This window comes from Balaenoptera ricei, chromosome 1, assembly GCF_028023285.1.
Source record: "Balaenoptera ricei isolate mBalRic1 chromosome 1, mBalRic1.hap2, whole genome shotgun sequence".
Classification (NCBI taxonomy): domain Eukaryota; kingdom Metazoa; phylum Chordata; class Mammalia; order Artiodactyla; family Balaenopteridae; genus Balaenoptera; species Balaenoptera ricei.
In genome coordinates, this window is record NC_082639.1 from 52,408,072 (window position 1) to 52,426,087 (window position 18,016).

The 18,016-nt window shown below is 36.9% G+C and overlaps 1 protein-coding gene across 3 annotated transcripts in view; it reads left to right on the top strand.

Moving 5' to 3' along the window:
- The window catches only part of NFIA (nuclear factor I A), a 373,912-nt gene that overhangs the window by 167,629 nt on the left and 188,267 nt on the right, over positions 1-18,016 (top strand). For all 3 annotated transcript variants that reach the window (XM_059923725.1, XM_059923741.1, XM_059923733.1), the window contains one exon: positions 14,768-14,833. In XM_059923725.1, coding sequence (XP_059779708.1) covers positions 14,768-14,833 — 66 coding nt within the window. The remainder of the gene's footprint in view (positions 1-14,767; positions 14,834-18,016) is intronic.

An 18,016-nucleotide genomic window follows, 5' to 3' on the forward strand; every position in this document is an offset into this window, starting at 1 on the left:
TTTCCTTACGGAAATCCAGAGGTCGTGCTTTGAGAACGCCACAGTAGGGAGTTTTGGTGGGGTTATGAAAAGCAGTGTAGGAGATTTTCTTTATGTGGCAAAAGAAGAAAAAAAGATTTTCTATTTTCTTTTTTCTTATTTTGCTTTTTTGTTTTTTGCTTCCAATCACTGTGTAAATACCAGCTTTTCTCAGTAAGGTTCCTTAGAGCCTGCCTCTATTCATGATGACGTCAGGGTTTGTATACAATTTTGAATAATTCATTTCCCTATCTACTGCCGGTGAGATGTTACACTCTTCCTGTTAATTTAAAATAGTCTTTTTGCCCAATGTTTTTTATGAAATTCCTTCCAAATAGGTTTGTTCAAAGTCTTCCCCTTTGAAGTCTAAGCATGTCAGAACAATACCAACATGGCGGCATTAAAACAAAGTGCTTTCTGATTTTAAGACCAGGTGGGAGAACATGTGACTACAATAGTGTGATGTGAGGCTGTTTTGTATGATAAAAACTTAAGACTCTGTTGACTAAGACTTTAGAAAATTTCCCCTTTCTACAGGACATCCATTTAGAGGAGAAAAGGAAATCATTAAATTGTTAGATGAGTTGCTAAAGTATGGAATAAAAATGGAAAATGAAAACCAGCCCAGTGATTTTTTTTTTTTTGGAGATCATTTGGATAAATATAACAAGAAATTATTGCCCCAAAGTTACTAAATGGAAAAGAATTATGAAATTCCGTGCTGTTTTTGGAGGTGGTAGCCAGACTTAAAGGAAATAACGGAGGCCCTCATCCCTTCTTTTACAGCATTCCCATGTTAAGCTCTGCTATTGTTCCAACCATCCCCCAATACAAACCTGATAATTGAGAGACACCATGCAGGTATTATGTCACCTTTAATTCCTGAATAAACTCTGATTTTTTTTCTTGTAACTTTCCCCAGATCTGTTGCAAATAAGATTTCCTGTCTCATTTGAAGAGCTGCTATTTCTGACCCCTGTTCAAAGATGCCACTTGTTTTGTTACTGCGGTTTTTTTTCTTTTTACTATTTCTTCTTTTTCTTTGTTTTCCCCACTTACAATTTGTTTTTAATCTTTTTTTCTAGTAACCAAAAGATAAAATAGGACAGTTTAGAAGGGCCACTGAGCCATTTCAACCAAAAATGATTTAGTCACCTTTTATTCTTTGCTCATCTTATCTTTCTTATTTATTTATTTATTTATTTATTATTCATGGCTGTGTTGGGTCTTCGTTGCTGTGTGCGGACTTTCTCTAGTTGTGGCGAGCAGGGGCTAATCTTCATTGCGGTGTGTGTGCTTCTCATTGTGGTGGCTTCTCTTGTTGGCGGAGCATGGGCTCTAGGAGCGCAGGCTCAGTAGTTGTGGCGCACGGGCTTAGTTGCTCCAAGACATGTGGGATCTTCCCGGACCAGGACTCGAACCTGTGTCCCCTGCATTGGCAGGTGGATTCTTAACCACCAGGGAAGTCCCATTCTTTGCTTATCTTAATATTGTAAATCTGAAAAGGCAGAAGTGATATTGAAATCACTCTGAACCCCAGGTTTGGGCCTTGGCTGTGTGAATGCTGCAGGGGGTTAAACATTGCTTCAGGAAGCTCAGCAGGGATAGGGTGTACGGGTGAGGTGGGGTAATAATGGGGTAAGATAGGCAGGTAGAACTGCTCGATTTTGTTCTGTACGCTGGTGCTCCAGCTTCCCTCTCAGCTTTCCCTTGTCTGTAGGCTTCCACCGTGACCAAAAAATTGAAAAAACCATGGAACCCAGAGATTCATCATTTTTGTTAAATAGAGAACAAACAGATAAACCATTTCCTATTTGTAGAAATCTCCACCTCCTCTCTCCTCCCCTAATAGACTTAGGAAAGTGTTCTCGGAAACACTCCATGTTACCACCACTGGTGGAGATTGGGGGGTTGGGGGGAATAGCTACTCTTAAAAAACAAGTAATATACACTTTAATAAACGATCCAGAGTTGAATGAGTGGAGTTCTTAGTCAACATTATGAGCTACCTCAGAACTGAATAAAAGCTCACAATGCCTTGCACACAGTAGGTGATAAATGTTTGATGAACTGAAATAAGCCTCTTTCCCTAGGAATCACTAATTATTAGTCATTCTTTAGAGTGATAATGGTTCTTGAAAAGTGAATCAGGATGAAGTTCCAGTCACCCACTTAGACTTTTTGATGAGGAGCAGGTGTTGAAGATAGCACCTCTGTTAGAAACTTTCCAGAAAACATGATTTTTTTTTTAAATCAAAATAAATCCAGGTGGCAAATAAGAAACTTTTTTTTTTTAAAGCACATCCTGAAGACAGTTCATTTGCCTAATCCTACGTAAACTATTACTAGACATTGTATGGAAGACAGTTTAATTTTAGGATTATTACTAAGCAAATTACTCATCCATACTGAGTTACCGAAATGGAAAATACTTACCCCCCCTTCAACATAACCACAGAAAAGAATGTAGATTGCATCCTAAAATGAAAATAAAAATGACAGATAAAATGAACTTTTGAAGGTGAAAGCACATAAGCTCAACTGGCACCTAATTGGGTTTATGTGGGTAGGACCCCATGATCTGTGGTGAATTTCTGAAAGCTTTTCTGGATTCAAAGCTACATAAGTAAATTCATGTGTTTTAATTATCTAGGTTTTTTTTTTCTTTTTATGTAGGGTGTTTGCAGTTTTCTCATTTGTATCAACTCACACATTTTTGAAATTTTATAATTTAGTATAGTTTTGGTTATAGATTAAAGTTCACTGACTAATCTTTTTAGCATGTTTAACTGCTCCATGGTATAAAGATACACAGAACTTGATGGCTTCCAAGTGTGGTTCAAACATCCAAAGCACTTGAGATTAGCACCATGTGAAGAAATTTTAAAATATTGTACTGCAATTAATTTTAAATAACTTAGCACTGCATATGTCAGGGAGAAAGCCATGATAGAATTCAAATGGAAACTCCTAAAAGTGAAATGATTCAGTACATTTAAATCATTTTATCTATCATAAAGACATAGAAGCAAAACATATATGATTATTTCTACTTGCAGAACGCTTGGGTGAATTTCTAAAGAATCAGCTGTCACTTGAACTTTGTTATGATGCTGTGGGAGTCTGAGGACCCCTTTTTGGCTGACCAAATGATAGCTCCCTGTTTTCATGCATATTTGTTAAAAGTCCAGAAACCAAGTTGTTAGGGAAAAGTTATTGTCAATGTGGAAACTGAAAGCACATTGTTAAAAAAAAAAAAATTTTACATAACATATTATAACAACACAGGGATTAGGGGTGCCAACCCTCCACACAGTCAAAAATCCTCATATAACTTATAGCCATTGCTCAGTGTATGCCATTCTTCTGTATTTGCGGTTCCACATCGGCAGATTCAACCGACCATGGATCGTGTAGTACTATAGTATTTACTATAGAAAAAAAATCTGCTTATACAGTGAACCCGCACAATTCAAACCTGTGTTGTCAATGGTTGACTGTATATATGAGAAGGTATATCTAAAGTGTTTTTGAAAAAGTATTGTCCTCAATACTAGTCTAAGACCTAGGACCTAGGCTAAATTCTTCAAGGATACCTTATACAGTAGCTTCTGAAACAAAAAGTTTCCTGGTGTTCTGAATTACATGATGGGTTAAGAAATAAAAAGAAAACACTGTTTATTGGTTCCTGTAGTCAGGACTGGCCAAGTCACTGAAGATAAACATTTACAATTCATAGTAGGGTATTTGTCATCATTTATAAGGTAAAGAAGGGACAGTCTTTGACTTATAATGATTATTGAACTGATGTTATTTCTAATTGTACTTATGATCAGCAGCTAATATCACCCAGTCCCTTTTGATGAAATGTGGGTCCCAGCCTTGAATGCAGCCAGAAGACCAGCAACTGGATTGCTAATGATCTGTTTCAAATTAGAACTCTAGGGCTGGAAAGAACCTTTACGGGTGCCTAACCCCCCTCATTCTGGTCCTGAATCTAGGACCAGAAAGCCAAGCCTATGAATCCCGTAAGGTCTGTTCTCACCACATGGGATATACCAGCATCCAGTCATGCAGTCTCCCCAAAGCCAGAAAATTTACCCCCAGACATCTGTTGACATCTCCCAAGATAGGCCCTATTGTATTTCATGGCCCTGAAAGAGCAATTCTTTCACCCTCTTCAATTCCATTTCAACAAATATCTATTAGTACGTATATGTTCTAGATACCATGCTCTGTGCAGTAAAAATAATGAGACAAGAAATAAAAGTAAGTAGTCAGTGTGATTCTTTAACCAGTTTCTATACATTAGCAAATGTCTGCAGTGTACAGTTAGAGTTATAGCTGCTATAATTTACAAGGCATTTTAAATCATGCCATTCAGTTCTCATAATCTTGAAAGTCAGGCATTTGGAAGATGAGTAAATTGAAATTCAGAGGAGTAAAGGGGCTTGCCCAGTTCCACAAAGCGAATATAAATGGCCAAGAAGGGACTCAAACTCAGGTTTTCTAATACCAAGTCCTCTACCTTTTTCAGTGTACCACAGCTACCTTTGTTAAACAGTCATTTCTGTGAAAGGGAGTACACCAGGCCTGATTAGGAATAGTGTCTATGAAGTTGTTTCTAAGGGGGGAAAAACCTGATTTTTAAAAACCATTTTGATATTTTACACCATTCCCAGCAATGCTAACTATGCAGTAATATAGCTTCATCTTTCACGCGAAAGGACTCTGCCTAAACCTCTGTACATCTTACTAGAAAAGTTAATCCCAGCCATCCATTCCACCACCAGTTAGCGTCCAGGCTACTGTAACTTCTGCTACAAGGCTACACTTAGTGGTACAGTACTGATTGCGAATGGTAAGAGAACAAAAGCCATTACAAGTGTGCACAGTAACACGTTGCTGTACATTAATTTCACCAGAGGACAGGACTTAATCAAGAGGGGATGCCACAGAACCTTGATTTTATTATCGTTATTCCGATTGACTTGAGAGATCCTTGAGAGCAGAGACCTTGCCTTTTTAAATTTTTATCACCACGTACTCAGGGAGAAAGGCTCATAGTAGATGCGTTGATGAATGCCTGAATTAATGAATGGAACAAGTAAGCCCAAAGACAAGGAAGTTAAAAGGAGGCAGTGCTTCTTCAGGAGACTCTTCCAGTATCATTTTCCCCTTTGGTTAGGAGTCGTGGTCTGAGCATTGGAGCACTGCAGAATCCCAGGCTTCTCCAAAAATCTCTAGCTATCACTGGTGTTGGGACTCACAAACACACTGATAGTCCTGTTTTCTCAAAAGCTTCAAGGGGGGGAAAAAAAGGAAAGAAAGAAAGAAACAAAAAACCCCAAACTTCCTGATATACCCAACCACAGAATCTTCAGCCTTCTCATTAAGGCGTCTGCATTTTTTAGGCAAATTGTTACTATGCCATTCTCATGATCTTCTTTGACAGCATTATTCTCTGGTTATGGATATGACACGGTCCAGTGATTTGATTTGTGAGAGTTTCGTCATTTAGTCCGTGGATTGAAATCTCTTCCACCATGCTTTCTCCCTGTGTCCCATCCCTCCCCTTCCCACCCTCCCACCAATTCTTAATTCCCTTTCCTCCTTTTTTTCCTTTCCAAGCAGGAAAATGTCACAGTAAACCCCACTACCTTGTCATCCAGAATTCCATGGGAGCCTTTGCTCAGGGGGTCTTCTTCTTGAGGCCTTCACCTTACTTTTAGACAGTTGTCATTATCTTTGTATAAAGGTCATAGCTAAATTGAATCAAAGGAAAGCTGTGTTTTCCTGTCGATGCACAAAGGCAGTATTGACTTCCCTAATCCAGTTTGCTGAGGGGTGAGAGAATTAAATTAGATATCTAAGGCACAGAAATTGAGAGCCTTTGAAAACAAAGATAAGGAGACAAGACTGTCTTTTCCCTTTTCCTGGGAGCTCTGGGCTCAAGATTTTGCAGGTGTGTCATCTGATCCACGGCTTGCATCGATCAAAACTGTGCCAATGCATATTTAATCAGCGAGGGGACCCTGGATGCATTATGGCCATCATCCCTATATTGAATGGACTGTCAGACTTTCTGCACACTTCTCCACCCCTACCGTCCCCTCAGCCCGTGCCCCCTCCCTTGCCTCCTTGTTTGGGAAGCTTCTGCATTTTGTCTGAGCAGCTAAAAAGTGTCTTTGTTTTTAGCTGCTGATGCATACAGCACCACTGAGGAGAATACAAACAAGGAGAGTCCTAAAGTGTTTATTTTGTCTAGGAAGACAAGCTCAACCAATTTGATGCCTTTGGTAAGATTTTCAAACCCTGTAGAAAACCAACAAGAAAAATAAAAAGAAATACACTTTTCAACTCTTCATGTATATATTTTTTAAGAAGAGTCAGTTTTATTAGGATTTAAAAAAAAAAAAGAGGATTCCGGGGTAGATACTTTAGTAATAGAATAAAAGAATAAACATTTTTCTATTACGATAGAAAAAAGTATTTTAAAAAAAAAACTCCCTGGTCTTGATCATTAGGTAGGGCATGTTAGCACATTTTTTATTTATCAGTCCAAATTGCATGATAAAATTCACCATTCTGTCCTGAGGCTATGGTGCCTTTAGGGAATTCAATGAGTGTAGAAAAGTTAAGATAGAAGGTGAGCAAAAGTTAGAGTTGGATGTATTTTTTTAAAGTTTCAAAGGTTTCATAGGAACGTCTATTGGTGGGGGTCCTTAAAGTGATGGGAGGTTTGGAGTTTTGCCTCCGACAGGTTATTTCATGGGATTATGGTCACCGTTGGTTTTCACACAGGTTACAAAGCCAGACAGAGTGTTGTCTGATAAACAGATGTAAGGCACCAAGTCTGCTTAGAATAAAGAGCAACAGACTGTGAGCACATATTTAGGATTCATTTAAACTCATCAACATAGTCTAGCTCATAGTTCTCTGTCTCTAGTCTACTTTTGAGGTAGCTTCTTGCTGGTAAAGTAACAAGGAATTTTCTTTTTTCTTACTACAATTTGCTGTGGAGACTCATGGGAAATTCATTTGCATACATCTTGTTACAAAGACTGACTACTTCCTGGCTTAGACAAAGTGTTGCCTGATAAACAGACTTAACACACAAATGTCTGTCTGGAATAAACAACGGCAAGCTGAGATTTAAATTTCCATTATCAGAGATAATCTCTTTCCCAGTATATTGGAATTAAGAACCTTTACTTTAAATCCAGGGCTGTGATGCGGATGCTTTATACCAGAATCATGTCATGTGTGGGCTGGGGTTGATTTTTTTAGAAGAAACAAAAATGTATATGGATGGGAAGATTTATATCGCAGAGGTAAAAGTACATTTCTTTTTGGGGGACCTTATAGTTTCAAAATCAGGTCTTCTTGCATTATTTTATTTGAGCCACACAACAACTCTATTAACTTAGGCAAAATAGTCATTAGTGTTCCCATTTTACAGGTGAAAAAACCCGAGATCCAGAGTTAAATTATATAGCTCAGATTTTTTTAGGATTCCATCTTTGTACCTTTTCATACTTCTTTCAATAGTGAAATAGGAATGCAAAAAAAGTTAATCCTTAGAATACTAACTGAACTTAAATAGCTATGATTATCCTCAACAGAGATCATTTTATTATTTTAATAAAATTTTTTACAGATATCCAGACACATGAAAATAATGTGTATAGACTATAACTAAATTATGCATCATTTTCATTTGACACATTTGTTTTTATAGTATGGAAGTATACAGGGAGTTTTTCTACTTCCAGTTGTATAGATTGACTACATAAGTAATCTTCAAGTATATTTTCTTCTAAGAACCCCAAGAACTTACTGTTATAATTAATTTTGTTTGTGAAAAAAGTGACTCAAAAGGGGAAATTGAGCACAATTCTGATATGCAATAATGTTATACTCATGGCTTTTTAGGCAGGTCTTTGTTTACACATTAGTGGGCAGGTAACCAGGTTGACTCACTAATGTGAGTTCTGAATTGATCAACAGATCACCATCACATGTTAACACAGCCCCTGTTATGAGAAAAACAAAATTCAAAGTGGTTACATCAATTTTAGTTTATTTTAGTCAGAGACCCTTGTCAAAGAAAATACGAGAAATTATACATTTAGTCAGAGTATCGTGCTTACATATCTTTTGTAATCACCACATTCTTGCCATTGACTTCATTTATAACTTTGCTGAAAAAGCCGACGACAACTGGAAATCAGCCTCATGCGAAGATGGAAGGTTTAAAGATTGAGTCATTTGGTCTTTACTTTCAGAGTGACTGAATTTGTAATTTTCAAAGCTTAGCAGTGATTCCCCCTCAGTGTCATAACACAACAATGGTGAGACCATTTTACTTCTTTTCTCAACGTGTTAAAACTGTGTATCATTCCACAACCTCCCTGCGCACGTAGCCAAATAACACGTTTATGAGTAGGTGATAAGACAGTTGAATCACTCTTCAACCTAAACACTCATCATCATACACAGCCCTGACTAAACAGATGGGCCTTGAATACCAGCATTAATGCCAAAAAATCTAATTCCAGCAAATTTAATATTTCACAAATTCTTCTTCAGAAAGGCATGTAAAAAAAAAAAGTTTTAAGAAAGAAAATGGTCGTCATCTAGATTATATAACGCTTTTAAGTTCCGACCCCGAAAATGCCATACCCGGGAGTGGCTAAGGGGTGGATCTCCCGAGCAGCTGGCAGGCCCCGGGGTGGTCTGGTGGAGCCCTTCCAAGTCTCTGCTGCGTGAACACAAGCCTTCCCGCTCGGATTCGGATTAGAGGATTCAAGGGCCAACGTGTACAAACTAGCCTGGTCCTTTTGGAATTAGGGTTTTCCCTCTGCCCCATCTCCCCACCTCCCTTCCGGTGAAGAAGGATTTGCTGTGCATACCTTGATTACTGCGGTTATCATGACCCACGCAATTCTAGCTTACTGGGAAAGTTACACAGATCAAATTTTGTATTTTAAATACGGTAAAGATAAGACTTCCCATTTAAAGAACCATGGAGTGTTTCCATTTTCAAAGATAAGAAAACTTTTATGGTGTGACTCATCTCATAATTTGTTTTAAAAACCAGGTTGTTGTGTATTTGTTTTTCATTAAGTGGGCCACAGTTGTATACATTAATTACTATTAAATATTGGTTTGGTTGTTTACTGAGCTTAAAGGATTTTATCCATTCTCTGAAAATGCTGATGATAATTGAAGATTTTTGGTGGTCCAGACTTAATGATAGTATTACAAAATTCTGTTTGTTCTTTGCCAGACCATAATGGATACTGTTATATTTAGTGGATGGTATTGTATTCATCAGTTTTACTCGTAAGCCCCAGATTGTATATACATATGTGCACCTGTGCAGTGACATTCTACATCTCAAAGGTTTTTAAAATATTTCCTCACACCTCAGTCTTTAAGGTTATGGTGACACTGGAAAAAACAGACAATGTTCCTAAAGTTTATAAAGTATTACAATAATATTTCTTTTGTAACTGCAGCTATGAGAGAGACTAATAAGCAAAATGTTGACTATTATAGCCATTTTTCTAGATTTCCTTACTGTAATAAACATCTTATGGTACTGAATGATCAAAATAGAGTAATTCTAAGCCTTATACTACCAATCAGAAATAGATTTCTATAACATCATGGACGTAGAGAAATGAATCTTGGATTCTTTGGCTTGACTCTTTTGCAAACTACTCATCTTCCCAAACCTCTGTAACAAAAAAAAAAAAAAATCTACCTAAATTTTTAAAATCTTTAAGTTCTACAATCCTAGAGGGTATTTATTATATTCAGAATATAATCACTCTATTCCTTATTGTCTTTTACCCCAGGAATGTTCCTAACGCTTCATTTATTTGCAGGAAAGTATTCATTCCTGACTTTGCCTTTTCTTTTTCACACTATGAAAAACAACTTCATCTCTTTTTGGTGGCATTTTCACTTTCTTTCTTTCACTTGACTAACTCATTTTTGTTTCTGGATGCCTTCTGATTTCTTCGTATCACCTTGTAATTTGGGAGATTTAAAACTGGACACAAAATTCTAACAAAGACTTTTCAAGCTTCATCTTTAACCAAATCAATATGCATGTAGGGAGGTTGAACTTAGGTGAAATTATTTTTCCCCTGGAACCTGAATTTGTACTTTCATGGTCCATAGACTTCTGTTGATATCATGTTGACTGAATAGGAATTACACTGGTTTGTTTCGGGGTGGGAAGGGTTCCCCACCACTGCGTGGCTGCTCTTCTTTTATCAGCTGTTCACAACAGCAGTTGTTAGGATTTTGAGTCCCTCTTCGGGCATCAGAATATGGCAGCTTTCTCTTATCTTTGTGTTTTTTGAATGTGTGAAATATTCCTGCCATCCATCATTTTAGCCTGCACACATTTCTGGGGGGCCTTTTATGTGTCAGACACCACTCTCAGCTCTTATTATTCTAAGGAGCCTCTTGTGGGTGTGTCGGCCAGGGGATCAGAGGAGGTGATTGTCTGCAACTTCTAAACGCTGTGCAAGACTTCCTACTCACGAGCCAGAGGGATGTGCCTCTCTCTTCCTTGCCAGGTCCCACGAAGGGGGACATGAAGCAGAAATAAAGACCTTTTCTACCCTACTTTTTCATTTCATAAGTCCCAATCTGCTTTTAGGTGTGAATTTAGTATATTTTCAGTCACTGGCAGTGGTTCAGCATTAGAAAGCTGAACAACAAGTGAAAATTCATCTCTTTAGTTCAGCGGTTATCAAATCCTTAGCTGGGCCAGGTACCCTTGGAAGGTACTGGGGGTAAGACTAGAGGAAGAAAGGAATTCTTTTCTTATGGAGCTCAAATTCTCATAGGAGATCATTGAAAAGTACCTTCGTGCAACATAATGTAAGTCACATTGTAAGAGATTGTATGGCCAATAAATGAGGAATCAGAGAGGAATAGTTTAATTCTGGGTCGAGCACAAGGAAGATTTAACAGTATTTCATCTTTGCATCATGCCTAGAGAACAGAAAATACATGGAAGCGATGTCTTTATTTTTGCTTGACCAGTTTTACCATATTGTCATGTTTTTGTCACTCTTCACCATACCAAAAGGAGTATTCTCTGAGGTTCCAAGTTGAAGGGGAGCAGAATTGAGGTTAGGGGGACTGGATCCATGCATAAGTAGCAAATCCAGTACAAGGTTTCTGTTCCTGCACTGCACATGCTCATGGAAGCAGAGGCTAGTGTGTAGGCATTAGGATTTATTTTATTCCTTTCCCTAGTGATTATACTGATAGTAAAATATCTTTGTCTGAGTACTCCAGCAATATAGCTGTAGGCGCCATAAAAATGCATAGGTAGATGACTACCAGTTCAATTAAGAGGTCTCAATCCAGCCTCCTATATGAAAACCCTGTCAATTTTAGGTTTAAATTTCTGCTCATAAATTTTTTACAAACCAAAAGAAAAATTGCTTTTCTTTTAGGTTAGGTTGAAGTCTAAGGTTCCTTAAACAAAAAAACAAATCCCTAGATGGAAAAAAAACTGATAACCCTAATATACTTCCTCACAGTAGCATTTCCAACTCCATCATTTAAACACATTTTAAATAATATTCTCTTCATTGTAATATACAAATTTTCTGGCTTTCAACCAGGGAACCAGAGAAGGTCACTGCTGTGGGAGACTCAGATACAGGAAGGGCACCCAATTCTATGCAGGTGTTTTCTTTTTTTTTTTCTGGGGCCTCTAATTATTTCAGGTGGTGGGAATCAAAAGACCATGTGATAATTGTCCCCAAAAGTAAGACATAAAGTTACCTTGGCTTCTGACAAGTCTCTACCAAGTATTTAAAACAGAAAAGTAAATTAGTTGTTAACCTTCGTGATAGTGTTTTAATGCAAATGCTTAAGAAAGAGATCTTTCATTTGTATCAATTATGTATGGGTAGAAATTAATTTTATAATTCTGGTTTTCTGGTCAGCTCCATACTTAACAGCATTGGTGACCTTTTGCAATACCAGAGGAAAGTATCCATGCGTTCTCAGCATAGAATTGCACCAGCACTGGGTAATTTTGTTCCTTGTTGGTTCAAAATAGAAACGGCATTCAACAGCCCATGGTAGAAAATAATTACTTAAGTCTTCAGATCATTTAAGTTTTCTTGTAGATCTTTAGCTTTCCCTATCCGTTACCAAGATGGTGTATTTTAGTATGCAGTCCTCCGGTGGAGAACAGTATCCCCAGCTTTTGAATAAAAGTGGAGAAATTAAATTCCGTTTTCAGTTTGGCTAGATGCCTTCTCCAGTGTTTGTATCTAAGCTTTCACAAGAGTGCTGCGGCCCCTTTCAGACCAACTCTGAGCTGTTTTCCTGCCGCTCAGTCATTTGCTGTTTGTTTGCTTCTTTTTCTGTGGCTTGGAATTTTAAACTTTCTTTGAACATACCTGTTGCCATCTTTTGTTGCTGTTCATGTTTTCTATAATTATGCTACCTTTCTATAAATATAGGGTGACAAATGTAAAAGAAAATTTAAAAGAACAAAGAAGTCCACTTTTAGATTATTAAAACAATTGTTTGGATCACTCATTATTTTTTTTACCTTAGCTTAGTATTAATAGTTAAATATCAGAAAAGTAATTGGCTATGGTATATTTAAATTAATTGAGATAAAAAATATTTTTCTTTTTGTAAAGTGATTAATCGTAAAGATATTACATCAAGAAAAAGAATATTGGCTAAGCTATCATATAGAAAGTTAGGTTTGCTAGTCTTATTCCAAAGAAAATGTTCTGTTTGGCAAAATTTTATGTATCTATTCTGGGACATGATCAGGAAGAATTTTAACTTTCCCTAACACAAACTTAGATATTTTCTTTAATTTTAATAGTGGATATTAATGGTTTAAAATTTTCTAGTACAAAAATAATGAAGGTATGTCTTTCTCCTAACACATGTTGAATTACTTCTAAGAATGTTTAATTTGTAATTTTTAATGGCGAAATTACAGGATATTCCCTTAGAAAAAGAGAAGGTAGTCATGCCGTGTTTTTAAATCATTTGCTATAAAAATAATGTTAATTTATGGAGTTAAAATTTCAAAGGTAATCATGCCGTGTTTTTAAATCATTTGCTATAAAAATAATGTTAATTTATGGAGTTAAAATTTCAAAGGTAATCCGATATAAATTGTATTCCAATTTTCATTGCAGACTTTGTGTTTAACTTTGTGGTTCATTCTGAAGAATTTCTCTAAAGTTTTTTGACCTGTAATGCTTTTTGTTTGTGTCTTCACTATGGCTATTGTTACATTATGATAAAAGCTATCACTTTGCCAGACAAATAAAAATTCAAATTTTCACATCATTTGCTATTTGAACCTTTGAATCAATCTAGAATTTTTTCTCTAGTTACGAGGTTAAGAGCATCCGAAAATTTTTAAATAGACATTTAAAAACTAGTACTTCCCAATAATTAAAATCTTCATTTGCCTAAAAGCAGGGAGCCTTTCTTAAAGTAATAAATTAACACTTCTCGACCTAGGGTCACTAGTAGTGCTGCTACTTTTTGCAGTATCTCCAAGAAAGAGAATGCTAAAACTGTAACTCTGTTGAAACAGAATTAATATTTTCAATTTAATCACAGTTAAGTGTCATGACCTTTCAGATCTTGCACTGAACTTGCTGAAATGTGGTCAAATTTCAGGCAGCCCATTCTAACCCTGTGAAGTCAAGGTAAAGTTCAGATCCAGGCTTTCCACAGATACAGAGATTTTTCTGAAAAAATTTTTTGCTTGTTTTTTGATAATGTTATATATTGTTTCAAGTCTCAGAAAATGCTTTACATAAAAAACTCTCTCCTTGAAATATTTTGCCTTTTTTCTCCTTTCCCCCCAAAATGTATCATAAGCATTCTTACTTCTATTTCTGTGAAATTTTTTGATCTAACTTAATTTTATCTCATCTTAAAATTAAATATTGCTTTATTTTAAATTATCTCATTTAGAAGTTAATTTGATTGAATTAAATTTTTTCGTTTGAAAATGATTGTGTTTTTAAAATAAAAAATAAATGGGATCCAATAAAGGTGTGTAAGAACCTGTTTTTGCTCACAAGGCCTGTTAGGATCTCCCAAATGCATCAGTACAAGAGGAAAAGAATACTTATAAAATAGGGAAGAAAGATGTCTTTGAGTGATCCTGTTATTTTAAGTAAATGCACTAGAATATTAGGATTCTAGTATTTAATGGTGTTAGTCTGCATAGTCTGTTGCTGTAATACAGAGCTAAATATCAACAGAACTTGTTTCTGTTGTTTGGGTTGCTTTTATATACCAGCTTCAAAATATGTTTTGACACTTTATTATGTTCTGAATCAAGCTTCAGATGTGTGTAATGAAGGATGAAGTCTTTATCAGACTCTAGTGTATAAATAATGGAGAAGAGCAGTTTGGAAATGGTCTCTCTGTAAGAGGATGGTTTCTGAAGAGTTTCAAGTTATGATCTGGCGCAAGCCAAGCGCCACCGGAGGTGTCAACAGAACCGAGAGTCCTCTCTGAAGGCACGGGCTGCGGCCTCTGCTGCTTTTCGCCCCCTGTCTTTTCTCTCCTCTCTTTTCGATCATCATGTCACTTCTGTAACGTTCTCATTCCTAGTTTCCATGCTGAACCTTTTGAGAAAGTCTGGCACCTCTGATCCATTTTCCTTCACAGACCCTGTAATTTTTGGCTGTATTTTTATGTTTTTCAGATTCAAGTCAATCTGAAAGTCCCAGCCAGCCAAGTGACGCTGACATTAAGGACCAGCCAGAAAATGGTGAGTTTACTTTGGGACTCTTGACTGCTGCTTTGAGAGTCCATGGTAGCCAGCAGCCAACCAAGTACAAGGATTTTGAGGTCTGCCCCTATGGGCGGCCCACGGTCGGAACGATCTTGAGGACTCAAGGAGTTTTCTGGGCCACTCTAGCCGCCCCAAACCCTTCTTCCCCTCAGCCACAAGCCCTATCAGGGTACTCACAAGAACCTTAGTTCCCAAGAAAGTTGATTACTGTGAGAGGCGGTGTTGATTTACCAGATCAAGATCTTTTACAGCGTAAGTGAGGAGCCAACGCCTTTTCATTTCAGTTCCTTTTAAGGTGGCAAGCGACCCACAATCTTCTTCACTAGTGATTTATGTTTATTGACTGACAAGTATTTTTGAGGCCTTTTCAAAGCCTTTGCTAATTGCTTTAAGAAAATCATCTCTGCCTTTGAAGGATTTTTCACTTCAAATTGTCTAAAATAAAACACGAAGGATACGTGACAGAATTAAACTCATCAATTGCATAAATATATAAACTTTCCTTTGCAGAAACTTGACTAACCTAGAATACACACTTTATATATGAATATAATAGTATCCACTAAAATACTAACTGTGTGGTATATGCACTCCAAGGACGAAAAAGGTTGTCATAGGTTAGAATTTAAGATTGGGTAAAACCAAAAAAAAAAAAAGATTGAGTAAAACCATCAGTTTCAATAAAAATCAAGAAGTAAACTAGTGATACCCATGACATGCTAAACATTGTACTGTACACTTCCATTGATATCATCTCATTAAATTCCAAAGTGATCTTCCCTGGTGAGAGAGCTGAAGACTCTAATGGGAACTTGACCTTGAGGGACCTTTGAAGGGAATATGGCACCAAGGCTAAAAGCTCAGGCTGTGGTGTCAGACCTGTGTTCAAAGTCTGCCTCTACTACTTCCTGCCTTTGTAATGTTGAATAGATTATTTACCCTCCCAGAGTATTGATTTATTCCTCATCTTTGAAGTGGTATGGTAATAATTGTATTGACAGGTTGAAGAATTAAATAAGATAATGTGTATAACATACTTACCATAGTATCTTTCATAGACTTTACACTAAAAAAGTTGGCTGTTGTTCAGTATTCCTTGTATTATTTTTCTAGTCAGTATAGTTCTACCATACATTGTTTTTCACTTACTTAGAATGACCTCATTCCTCCTGACTCTCTTCTTTTTGTTTTTCTATCTATTTTTCCGTTTTGATCTCCATCTGATCTTTTGGAATAGATAGGTAAACTGAATTATGTCAGTTTTGTGGTGTGGAGGATTGAGTTTACCACACTGAATATCCTATCACTGATTTCTCAGGATCGTTTCATTTCCCAAGCCTGGGAAATTCTTTATAACACTGTTGGGCTCCCATATTAAATATACACTATCTGACTATTCTTCTCCTCAACCTGGTATTTTGGTGGTATTTTCCTTATCAAAGTCATCTTTTCACAGCAGGCATTAAAAAGAGAAAAGGAGAGAGAGAGAGAGAGAGAGAGACCTCTGAAGGCTTGTTTTTAGTGTCATAAACAGCTACATCTTATTTTTTGTTGACATTTTACAGAGTGATATTTATAGACTAGTTTCATTCTTTATTTCCCACTTGCCTTATAGACGATGCCTTATAGTTTCGTTTTTTTCATATGTTATATCTCTTTATAATCTGCCTGAAGTTGTGTCCAGAGTGATTTGTTTTATTTTCACCTTTAAGAGCTGGTGGGCTGCCGAGGTGTGTGGTTCACGTGTTTGGGTCTGGCCGCCCCTCTCGCCCCTCTCGCAGGCCTGCGATTCATCTGTCTTCATAAAATGGCCGACAAGCTGTTCACATGCAAATATAAGTTGAGAGCATGAGAGGTCTGGCATGCCTTTCTGGAGCTGCTGTAATACCGAGACTGTGCGTTTCCCATTCCAAAAAGAAACGAGGATTGAGCCTGGATTTTTCGGCCAAAGGCACAGAGAGACTAGCCAAGTTCATTGCTAACCCCAGATCACTTGGTGCCACCTCAAGGATTCACGGTACCATTTGGGAAGGATCGTGTGAGTTCAAAGAAAGAAAGTATTAATATCCAGGAGAGACAGTAATAAATTCCTGTGTTTCAAATTTCTGTTTATTTCAGAGAAAAGTTGAAGTTGGTTCATCTTAGACAATTCCAACTGGAGCTCAGACTAGAGGAATATCAGCCTCTTCAGTTTCCTCTTTCTGCCTTTTGTCAATCTCAGATGAAGTTATTTGAGGAAATATTTCCTCTTCCTTAAAGTCATATGATCCCTAAAGGAAAATAAATGAAGATTTCAGGACTAGGTATTTACATGCATTAGATGACTTTCTGGGGTTGCTTTGATAAAGAGTATTCTTTCATTTTCATTACCCCAGGTTATGGAAGATGAGTTCTTGAAAAGTTCTTGTTTGTTTGTTTATTTGTTTCATTTTTGTTTTTAAGAAGGGAACTCTCATATCAACAAAACTCAAGAACTTTTGAAATCTTGGTGGATGAAGAAGTGACAGACTCTGGTCTTCAAACAAAGTGGGAACTCATTATTCCTTATTTATGTATATATTCGAGGGGAAATAATATTCTTTTTATGCTAGCTCTTGAGGAGAAAGGTAATGGGAAACGAATGGTATTTTCCTAGTAAACCATGGAAAATGAGTAGACAAATGGTAACATGCTGTTTCATCCAAAACCATAAACTAGGCCATGTAACTTTACCTAAAGTGGATGCAGCTGTTTCTTCCCTGCCCAACTAGTCTGTTTTTTTTCTGTGGAATTTTTGCTTTCTTTTCTTGTACTCCCTTAAGACTCAACTGTAAAAGAAAACAAATCTTTGTCCAATTAGAGTATTAGATGGGAATTTTGAAGGAATTATCTGAAGCCCAGAGATAAAGTATCAGAATCTCTGAAACTCAAAATTGGTATAATATAATGATTAAAAATTCCACCTCTAGAGTCAAACAGGCCTGATTAAATAATGTCTGGATGACTCTGAATAAGGTATTGCCCCAATCTCAGTATTCTTATCAGTAAAATAGGAACACTAAAAGATCCTTCCTCATGAGTATTAAAATGAGAATATGCCTGTGAAACAGCATAATGCCGGCTTCATAGTAAGGACTCAAAGAAAGGTAACTACCACCACTCTCTAGTTAAAGCTCATAT